Source organism: Triticum aestivum, chromosome 5B (assembly GCF_018294505.1).
Source record: "Triticum aestivum cultivar Chinese Spring chromosome 5B, IWGSC CS RefSeq v2.1, whole genome shotgun sequence".
Classification (NCBI taxonomy): domain Eukaryota; kingdom Viridiplantae; phylum Streptophyta; class Magnoliopsida; order Poales; family Poaceae; genus Triticum; species Triticum aestivum.
The window spans coordinates 712,180,175-712,191,880 of NC_057807.1; the positions used below are offsets into that span (position 1 = coordinate 712,180,175).

At 43.9% G+C, this 11,706-nt stretch overlaps 1 protein-coding gene across 1 annotated transcript; it reads left to right on the forward strand.

Annotated features, from left to right (window-relative positions):
• The first annotated feature begins 6,384 nt into the window (after positions 1-6,384).
• On the forward strand, positions 6,385-8,070 carry LOC123117890 (phenolic glucoside malonyltransferase 1-like). Its single transcript, XM_044538557.1, has one exon. It carries the CDS (start codon positions 6,548-6,550, stop codon positions 7,904-7,906), a length of 1,359 nt encoding a protein of 452 aa, XP_044394492.1. The 5' UTR covers positions 6,385-6,547; the 3' UTR covers positions 7,907-8,070.
• The last annotated feature ends 3,636 nt before the right edge of the window (positions 8,071-11,706 follow it).

Here is an 11,706-nt window from a genome sequence, read left to right on the forward strand (position 1 = left end):
TTTTGAAATGAAGAACAAATTTGGAAGCGCGAACAATTTTTGAAAGCACGAACATTTTTTGAATCTTGAGAACAAATTTGAAACAAAGAACAAATTTGGACAATTTCTTAAAGCATGAACATATTTTGAATCTTGAGAACATATTTATGAATGAAAAAAAACATATTTTGAACAAAAATTTAAAATCCCGAACATTTTTTGAATTTAGAGAACAAAATTTTCAAATTGAGAACAAAATTTGAACATAAATATTTTCTAAAAGTACGAACATTTTTTGAATCTTGAGAACAAACTTTGAAACGAAGAACAAATTTGGACAATTTCTTAAAGCATTAACATTTTTTGAATCTTGAGAACATATTTATGAATGAAAAGAACATTTTTTTAAACAAAAATTTAAAATCCCGAACATTTATTGAATTCAGAGAACAAAATATTCAAATTGAGAACAAAATTTGAACATAAATATTTTCTAAAAGTACGAACATTTTTTGAATCTTGATAACAAATTTTGAAACGAAGAACAAATTGAACAATTTCTTAAAGCATGAACAGTTTTTGAATCTTGAGAACAAATTTATGAATAAAAAAACATTTTTTGAACAAACTTGTTCACGAACATTTTTGAAAAAGCACGAACATTTTTTTGAAAGAGAAAACATAAACTTGAAAGACAAAAAACAAAAAAAGAAACGTAAAAGAAAGAGAAATAGAAAAAGAAAGGAAAATAAAAAACAGGTTCAGGAACCTTCTAGAAGGTTGCCAAAACCGGAAAAAATCCAGCTGGGAACCGAGCGCTGGACGGTTAAACGGGCCGGCCCGTTGCGTCGCCGCTCGGTCGCTCGCCTGTGCGAAGCGCCGGCAGTTTGACGCAACGAGCGGCATATAGGATTTTTGCCGCATATTGCGGCAAAATGTCGAGGGTTCGCACAGGATTCAGCAGGGAGCGACGCGATCTGGGCCGGCCCGTTAGCGGTTAGCCTAGCAACGGTTTTCTCCGGTTTTGGGAACCTTCTGGAAGGTTCCCTGAAACGGTTTTTCTTTTTTCCTGTAGTTTTTCCTTGTTTGTTTTCATTTCGTTTTTTTTTCTGTTTCTTTTTTATTATTGTTTTCGTTTTTATATTTTCGGTTTCTTTCTTCCTTTTTGTTTATTTTTTCGACAATTTCAATTTTTTTCAGATTTTCAAAAAATGTTCCTCTTAACACAATTCGTTCAGAATTTAAAAAATGTGCAGGAATTTCAGGAAAATGTTCCTGTTATAAATTGTTCACAAATTCAAGTTTTTTTCAGATTTTCAAAAAAGTTCCTCTTAACATAATTTGTTCAGAATTTTAAAAAATGTTCGCATTTAAAAAATGTACAGGAATTTCAAAAAAAAGTTCCTGTTATAAATTGTTCAGAAATTCAAAATTTGTTCAGATTTTCAAAAAATGTTCCTCTTAAAAAAATCATAAAAAAGTTCACGTCTCAAAAACTGTGCAGGATTTTTAAAAAAATCTTCCTTTTTATAAATTGTTCACAAATTCAAAAAATGTACAGGAATTTCAAAAATGTTCCTATTATTAAAATTTTGTACACAAATTCGAAAAAAAGTTCACGTTCTGTTAAATTTGTTCAAAATTCAGAAAATGTTGATGATCGCAAAATCTGGTCAGAAATTTTTTAAATGTTTGCGGTTCCAATTTTTTGTTCGGAATTTGATGAAAAGTTCCATTTTTGCACTTTTTGTTAATAAATTCTAAAAATGTTCGTAGTTATAATTTTTTGTTCAAATTTCATGAAATGTTCCTTTTCAAATTATTTGTTTAAAAATTCGAAAAAGTTTAAAGTTTCAAAATTTGTTCAGAATTTCATAATTTGTATACATATTGAAAAAATGTTTTTTCCAAAAATTGTTGAGAAATACAAAAAAGGTTTGCACATTTTTAAAGTATACACTTTAAAGAAGTACGCTTAAAAAAAGTATTACTGCAAATTCCAGTTCGCAACATTAACTGATTGAAATTCGCTGTAGTAGAGCAGCCCAGTTCTACTCTAACTTCTTTAGAATGTGCGTTGTGTTCAAAAGGTCAATACATGTGTGGAGGAGTGGCTGTGCGGTCGCTGTGACAACCCGCTGGTCTTTTGTTCGAATTTAGGCAACGCACCCTCGCTTCCTTTTCCTATCTTTTTTCGTCTCGCGGTAAAGCTCGATGGGCCAGCTCACTCGCGCTGTCTGCGCTGTCTCCTGTGCGAACGCCCAGCATTTTGACGCATAATGCGGCGCATAGGACTTCCCGGCACACCGCCACCCAGCCCGGTGTGGCATGACGTGCGATGGGCCCTCTTACAGGTCTTCAAAAAATCATGACCCAACAAATGCTATACATTGTTTGAATAGTAATGCCATGTTCATTACGGATGGCTAGTTAAGAAATTTATCTTACACCAAGAAAGAAAGTTAGGGTTCGTGCCTCTCGCCGGCGCCGGCATAGGTCCGTCTAGTCTCCGATGGCCCTATGACCATGGAGGCGCGGTGGATCTTGGCAAGGGCCGGCGGGAGGGCTCCGTTTTTAGTCGTTTTTTTTCAATCTTGTTAGGGTTTGTGTCCTATTCAGAAAGGCGAGACGGCGGCTGGGTTGTCTGCTCTTATGGGGTACCGGCGTGATGTCAGCGCCGCCATGGCCTTGGCAGCAGATCTGGCGGCTCCATAATCTACGCCACTCCGGTCTGCGATGGCGGACCTTCTGCGGATTGCGGTGTCCATCGAAAGGTCTTTGTGAGGGTTCTCTCTGTAGATCACCGAGCGCGAGGCCCCGCCCACCGAGCAGCACAGTGGCCTGCAGGGCGAGCACGGCGCGACCCTTCTGAAGGGGTGGCACGAGAGGCGCGAGGCTAGGGACCTGCACGGGGCCGTCGCTGGCGAGGTCGTCGACTTCGGCGTCATACTCGGCGACCGTGAAGGAGACGCCATCGCCAGGCTGGTAGAAGAGCTCGTAGCGGTTGGTGTCAGGGGCGAGGCGGACGTGGCCGGCGAGCGGGTAGAATAGGGTGAGGGCCTTGGAGAGGGAGGCCCTGAGGTCGGAGATGAGCTGCAGGGCGTTGCCGTGGTGGTGGTCCTCGAGACGGTAGAGGAAGAGTCGCTGGACGGGCGGCCCGCGGAGCCATTTGACGTCGAAGAAGGTGAGCGGGAGGGAGCGCGGCGGGAGGTCGACGTCGGACGGCGTGACGACGCCGGCGTCCAAGACGCGGAGCTTGATATCGGCACCCATGTTGATGGATCGTTGGGAGTTTGGCTTGTGTCGATGGATGGATGGATGGGGATGTGCACTATATGTAGTGATAGTACGTGGTATACTGTAGGTGCAAGGGCAGGTGGGGAGGTAGGAGCGTGGCAGATCGAGTAGGTCATGGAGCGAACCACGTGATGGGTAGGTAGGCAGGTAAGTACGTAGCAGCGTGTCATCCAGCTGCTTGCTCCCATTAGGAATTAGGAAACATCACATGGAAATTTGCACAGAACACATTTACTATATCACACGGAAGTTTCATGATGACACAACTGGTGATACTTACATGATGGGTAGGTATAGGTAGGTACTCCTTAGTTCTAAACGTTCTTATATTAGCTTACAGAGGGAGTATGTCGCAGCGTGTCATCTAGCTTGCTCTGCTTAATTAGGCAATTTGTTTATGAAACTTGCTTTTGGAGACCGAGCTACATTTTGCAATTTTTAAAATTCCTCAAAACTCATATGTCTATGTTTTAAGAAATTGTGAAGCAAATACATATATACATGAAGGCATAATGCACATGTGTGTAAATTTTCTGGACAAAATACGCTGAATTGAGGATTGTGCAAAAAAGAAAACCAATCTTGATCTTTTCAACGCATGATACTATTCATTCTCAAAGTTCATGATTTTTTTACAGGGCGCACTTCAATGTATTTCATCATGAATGCTCACGCAAATATACATTTCATCCTAGTATACTTGCATATTTGTTTCAGATTTTTTGAAGGGGAAAAATTGAACTTTAAAAAAAATTGGGCTCCAAGGAGCCCGGTCACCAAAACGCCCACTCTTTTGTTTGTTCTTTCTCTCAGCTTTTGAAGCAGTTTCTTATACAGAAAAAAAAGACCCCAAGCTTAACTTTATTTTTGTCTGCCACAGCCAGCACACTATAATACAAATTAACATACCCTTTTAAACTTGCAGTAAGGAAATTAGAGTCTCCGAAGCATTTTCTCAGGCTCGCGGCACTCAACGCAAATGTAACTGTTATACTGCCACAGCCAGCTCAGAACCGCTATGTCAGGGCCTCGCCCAGGGTCGAAATATCCCACTCACGAGACATTCTTTGATGTCCTAATCGTGGAGTTCGAGCTCACTAGGGCGGTGCTCTCTCACGCTGCTGCATTCTTCATGTAATACTTTGTGATCTTCAACCTAACAGTGATACATGCTTTCATAGTATTACCTCAGTCCTTAATTAATTGTTTCAGATCTGTCTAGATATGTATGGAAGTACTACACACATTAAACAACCATATCTAGACAAATCTAAGACAAGTAATTTTGGATGGAAGTACTACACACATTAAGCTTAAGGTCACCATGGATCAGGAGAATAGCATCATTGCCTACCTCGAGAGAACAAAGGGTTTCCCTTTCAAGACTACGATCCATAATGAAAAAGATCAAACCTATTTTTATTGTTCTAATTGGAGGGATTTGCCAAAGCTTACAAATTTGAGGAAAGAAAGGCTATCCACTTTGATTTTAGGAAATATTTTGATTCTTATCCTGGCATATTGGTGGATTTGGAGAGCATTCCAATCCTTCCTGGGTGTAATTTTCCCAAACATACTTGGTAATTGACCATTATATTATTTAAAATAAGTTGCTATGTGTAACTAATTAATCTTCCTAACATACTTTTGGACAGCTTGCTTCGTAGTGCCAAGAGCAACTCGGAAGATAGTAGACAACACTTATTGGAGTGTTCGCACCATGCTTTGTATTGAGTGGTTATCGAGCACTTACAATGCCAGACAAAATGATGCACCATACGTGCCACTAGAGCACGCCGCGCCTTGAAAAATACCAACATTCATAACGAATACCCGGTAAGAATTGTATTCAGTTTCATCTTCATAAATTTAATATAGTGCATAGCAATGGTGAGATGTCACTTATCTACCATGATAAGAAAAATTTCAGAGACACCTACTAGACTACAGCCCTACTAGATGGACATGTCCTAGTTAATGGTGGAGGCGAATACCGAATGAGTGCAACCTGGAAATTGGAGATAGGTGGATCTTTGTGCTCCACCATGGACGTGCAGGGATTTTCCTATTCTTCACATCCATTCCTAAAGGAGAGGACTTGCTAGTAGCTGTCAATGACCTTTCGAGTCATAGTACCTTTTGACTAAACTTAATATATACTATCTATGAATGATGAACATGTTCAATGGTTAAATTATGTGATGTTTAGTCATGATAACAACTAGCGGATAAGGTAGCAAAATTCATGCATGTAGAGATAGGTATCAATGTAGTGTATTGCAATTTCTTATCGGTATCAATGTAATATTGCAACATATTGTAATTTCTGATGGATATCAATGCATTGTGTGCAAAACACTACCATGGCAGCAAAATTCTGCCGCAGCTGCATTATTTTTAATTTGCCTAGGCGATGCTTTCAATAGGGGTGTTTAAGACAGGCAGCCACAGGTACAAACATTACCGGTGGTGGGCAGCATGCCCTCAACTGGTGACATGTTAGCAATGGCGAGAGGTCAATGGCGGGCGCCCCTCACCATCGTGCCCGCGCCTGCCCGTTTATGTCAATTTTAGTGTTTATTTGACCCACTCTTTTGTACTTTCATTGTTAGTTTTCCATAGCCAATTAGAAAGTAACCACATCATATCACAATTTATCAACCATAAACTGAGCCTAAAAGAATACAACAAAGACTAAAACAATTGCTTGCATTTTATTGCGAAATTTTGAACAAGTGATGGATTAGTATTTATGTTTGCTATATATGATGAAATCTATTACGTGACATTAAGAATTTCGAGTACACTTCAATTATTTCTACATATTTCATGTTCTCGAAAATGCAAGTATAACTATGAATAATGCTAGCCCATGCAAATGCACGGGTTGACAGCTAGTTATTCCAACAGAGCAAGAAATCACAATCTATTTTGTAACATGCAAATACATATATAGTAATTTAAAGCGCAAAAAACTAAATAAACATTTTTGGAATTACAAATGTATGCGCGGACCACTATGCATTGTTAGGTCCCTCCAACGAAAACGAATGGGTACATGGCCGTTGAAACGAGCGGACCAGAGAGCACATACTAGACAACAAACGTAGGAGACGTTGGATCGATTCGAGGGCCAGATGAGAACCCAACCAACCGTCACGTGCTTGGCTCCTTAACCTACCCTGCCACGCTGCATGCTACCTACCTACCTCATGCACCGATAGTATAACATGTAGAGTAGGCACGTCGTCTATCCATCCACGTGCATGAGATGGGTGCTGATAGCAATCTCCGGGTCCTAGACGCCAGCGTGGTCAGGCCGTCCAACCTCCACCTCCCGCCGCGCTCGCTCCCACTCACATTCTTTGACGTCAAATGGCTGCGCCCGCCGCCCGTCCAGCGCCTCTACCTCTACCGCCTCCACCACCACCACCAAGACACTACTACCCAACTCATCTCCGACCTCAAGGCCTCGCTCTCCAAGGCCCTCACCCTCTTCTACCCGCTCGCCGGCCATGTCCGCCTCACCCCGGGCGATCCCAACAGCAACCGCTACGAGCTCTTCTACCAGCCTGGTGACGGCGTCGCCTTCACTGTCGCCGAGTACGAGACCGACATCGAAGACCTTGCCCATGGCGATCCCGTCCAGGTGGCCAAGCTCGCGCCTCTGGTGCCAACGCTGCCAAAAGGCCGTGCCGTGCTCGCCGTGCAGGCCACGGTGCTATCCGGGCGGCAGGGCCTTGCTCTGGGTGTCACCGTGCATCACACCGCCTGCGACGGTGCCAGCTCCACGCACTTCATGGACACATGGGCTGCGGCTTGCGCTGGCGCCGACATGCCCCCGCCACCGGTCATTGACCGCACACTCATCGCCGACCCCAGAGGTCTATACGACATCTACTGCAAAGGACTGCCGAGCGACGACGAGGTCGAGTTCGTGAGCAGCAGTGTGTCCTCTATCCCAGACGACCAGCTCCTCGCCACATTCACACTGCCTCAGGAGCTCCTGCACGGCATCAAGCATATGCTTGCCGATGAGGCTGCCAAGCAGGGCGCGCCTTCTGCCAAATGCTCGTCGCTGCTCGCTGCCTTCAGTTTAATGTGGTCATGCTACTGTCGAGCCAAACAGGAACAAAACCAAACAAAAACAACCTACTTCCTCTTTTCGGTGGATCACCGGGCACGGTTGAAGCCGCCCGTCCCTGACAGGTACCTAGGGAACTGCCTTGGTCCGGCAATTGCTACCGCGCGCCATGACGAGATTGCGGCCACCGGCAAGGAAGGCCTCTTCGCGGCATTCATGGCACTCTCCGACGCCCTCCAGGATGAGGTGGGTGAGGGGTCACAGGATAGGTGGGACGGGTGTGTTGAGCGGGTGAAGGATGCGGTAAAATCTGGTGTGCTCTCTGTCGCTGATTCACCGAGGTTCCGTGTGTACAACCTCGATTTTGGATTCGGGAAGCCAACAAAGGTGGACGTGGTGTCCGTGGCAAAAACCTCCGCGATATCGGTGGAGGAGGCACGCAGCCACGGTGGCGGCATCGAGGTGGGGCTCTCATTGCCGACAAGCAGCATGGAGAATTTTCAACGTTGTTTTGCCGATGCCATGCAAGAGCTAGATGGTCTATAGTTGATGAGAAAAGCCCTTGCTTGGTGGATCAACATGCATGTGTTTCTTTGTTGTAATATGATAGAGTGTACCTTTTGAAGCTTTCATATCTATTTTATATCAATTTATAATGCATGATTTAATAACTTGTTTCAACTAGCATACTGGCAGGGACGAAGCTAGAAAAAATGGGTACTGGTGTCAAGCTCTGGCCACTCTAGCCCAAACTATAGCAGTGCAACACACATAATGTTAGAGAGTGGTACCAAGAGCGAAAACATGCAATGATCCAACAATATATTATTACATAAAAAAAATGTCATACCAAGCACGCGCTGAGCGAAGTTGTATAGCCACTTCTTGACATAGTGAGAAAATTATAAGCAAACGGATGACTTCAAGAATTTTACTTGCTTCTTCCTGAAAATAATTTACGAAAGAACATATTATATTTACAACAATGGTTAAAACAAGTAATACATAAAATAAATATCATTAAGAAAAATATAAAGTGACACACGGCTCACATTTTATAACTTTCCTTCTGGAGCTTTCCTCCTAATTGTACATGAATCAAGAAACAGAACAGTAGGAGGTTTTTTTAACTAAAAAAAGAACCACCTAGTTGTACCTGAATCAAGGAAGAGAACAGCAAAATTTTCAAATTAGTTCGGTAGCGAAATTTAGTCTGGAGACTAGATCTAATACACATGTGCGTAACGAGGCATACGTGAGAAGAATTGATCTAGGCTTGGTGGATTGGCACCAGATTATGCCGCACAATCGGCCAACAGATTAGACCAAAATCCCGCTGATTCGGCGGCTCGTCTCTGTGCAATTCCACCAGACACCAGCATGGAATTGTCACATGGACATGGGGGATTGGGAAATTAGGGATTGCGAGGAGGCGCTGAGGCGAAGAGATGTAGACACACGCATACATCAGCATAAATGAAATTAGGAATTAGGGATGAGTCCTTTTGGGCCGTGTGCAAGTATTACATAATGGGTATTCGGGCTCATGGGTATTTACGGCTGAGTGTGGAATTTGGTGGAACGACCACATATTTTTTACTGACTTTGGGCTTCTATGGCTGGGCTGTAACTAGGCTGAGCCCTTTTGCTTCTATACGGTGGCTGGGCTGGGGTCAAACGTGTTTTTTGGCTGGGGTCAAAGACAAATCTTTTTAACAAGATTAGTGTGAGGTTACGATCGGCACCGGTGTCATTTGACACCAGTCCTTGTACGTGAGCTCCGTCTCTGCATACTGGTTATCACTCAGGTCGCTCGTAGGGGCGACATCGGGGCACCCCAACCCTAGCCGCCACAGGCCGCAACCACCACAACCAGGCTGCCGCCGCCAGCAGCAGTCGGCGGCGGCGGCGAAGGCGGCGCCTCAAAGTAGGTGACGCGTTCCCCTTCAACTCCAAGACTGTTAAACGCGTGCTTTTCCCCTCCTCGACCCCATCTCCGCTGAAGCTCGCCCTTCGCTTGTGTGGGTTGTCGGGTCTTCCCACCGGCGGCGGCGGCTCCATAATCTACGCCACTCCGGTTTGTGACGGCGGACCTTCTGTGGATTGCAGTGTCCATGGAAAGGTCTTTGTGAGGGTTCTCTCCCTAGATCCCATGGTTGTCTTCGGCGTGGAGTTGCAAATTACGGGCGACGACTTGAGGCAAACGATGGTTGTGCAGTGATAGCGGTCGCACATCGCATGTAGCTGTTGGGGTCGTGGAATAGAGGTGGCGACGACACATAAGTGATGTTGATGGCGGTGCTATTCAAGTACCGGGTCTCGAGCTCCAGGGTGAACGCCTAGGTCTGACCTCCTTTTCAGTTATACCTACCAATGGCAAGGTTTTTACGTTGTTACTGTGTTGAAGGCATTGCTCGGATATGTTCGGACTGGTTCTTCAGGGTGAAGACCTAGATTCTAGCCTTTGATGGTTGGGTCCGGTGATGGCGGCGGTTGAGCGCCACTACCTTCTTGAAGGTGTTGCTGTTGAAGAGTGGCGTCGTTTATGTGGTGTCATAAGATGGTTGGTGCGGATATGGTCTTTATTGTAGTTTGCCGATCACGAGTTTGATCGCTTTGGGGTTCTTTTTATTCTTTTCCTTGCCCATGGCTTTGGTCTTACATGATATTGCTATTCACCGACGAGTTTTTGTGTGCTTGTGTTGGTGTTGGCTGTGTGCATCTTAGCTATAGAGAGGCCGGGTGTGTGCTTATTATGCTTGTATCTCTTCATGCTTCATCTTAAGTCAATAAAATCCACCCTTTATCGAAAAACTAGTTATCACACATGACATAAAGCAGAATTGCGTATTTCATGTGCCTGATAATTTCACTAGAAATATAGTTATATGTTTAAAAAAAATAGAGGAGAAAGGTAGATATGCTTAGATGTGCAATTTTGTGAGAATATATGCTCAAAGTGATATGGGGATATATTCGAAATTAAATTATTGTAGACAGTTAGCTAGAGTTCATGTTACATAGCATAACTTTTTCTTTGAATGACTTGCCTGATGCTGCTAACTTGGGCTTTCAGTAGTAAAGTAAACTTTACTACCAAATCCATCTATGAGTGGCTAGAAATAGATATGTCGGGTCTCAATTATAAGTTGGTGTGGAAAGCTAAAGTACAATTGAAAATCAAAATTTTCTTGTGGCAGTTATTCCAGATGCCGTCCTCATCCATGACAATATGCTGACAATTTGTTCTCCAATTGTACGTTTGCGCGCTCGGCCGGTCCGCCGTATAGAAACATTTCCCTTTCTTATGGGTATTTATTTTGACACTTTTCATGCGATAATGGGCCAGCCCAGTCGGGAGGCTCTTCCTGTGCGGGCGCATCAGTCAAACAGAACGTGCGTCGTATTGGGGTATTGAACGCATGTATATGTGGGGCGTGAAAATACTATATTTCCCTTTTATACATTTTAGAAGGGGTTGTACCGAAGCGGGGCTCTCTCCAATCGTACGTTTGCGCCTCGGTATGGGGGGCACTTGGTTTGGCTTCAGGATCATCTTAGGGTGTGCCCAGCCTTTGTACTAAGAACTACCACAATGGTTGATGAATAAATCCCACCCCACCCCCACCCCCGCGCGCGCGAAAGAGAACAGTCAGCAACAGTAGTACGAAGCCAAGAACCCAAGCACCGAAGAACATATGAGCAGTCAAATGAAAACAACGGGATGAGGCTGATAGAAAAATCCAAGTAATAAGAGCAACTCCAACGCGCCGACCTAAACGGACGACAGTTTTGTCCGCTTTTTATCCATTTGGATCGGCCGCCCGCTCGGTTTCCGCCCTATTATCATTTGGGTCGGCCGTGCGCCCAACGCTTCGACCAAGGTTTTGATTTTCGGTTTTTGAAATTTCTCGCCCCAGACCGAGTTGGCCGAATTTCGGCCGAAATTAGACCAAATTTTGGCTGAAACTTGACCAAAATCTATTTTTTTTCGTTGAAAGATATTTTCCACACCAGGCCGAGATGGCAGAAATTCGGCCAAAATCTGGTTTTTTTTCGGCCGAAATTCGGCCATACTTGCCGGCGTGGCTGGCTAGCCGCCCTTTTTCAACAAATATGCACACATTTTGCATTATTTCACAGGCAAATATATAGTTTCATGACCAAATAAATTAAGCGTAGTTTTACAAGCCGAATAAAAATAAAATAGTCTCATATAGTTTTGCAAGCCGAATAAATAAGATACAATTATTGGCTGCCAACATGAGCCCACATATGCTCAACCAAATCATTTTGCAGCTGCCTGTGAGTCTTCCAATCAAGCATGTCATGATGAAATTGGATGA

Bases quoted from the DNA above. Each gene is read 5' to 3' on its own strand.
- LOC123117890 (XM_044538557.1), top strand. From the start codon at position 6,548: ATGGGTGCTGATAGCAATCTCCGGGTCCTAGACGCCAGCGTGGTCAGG.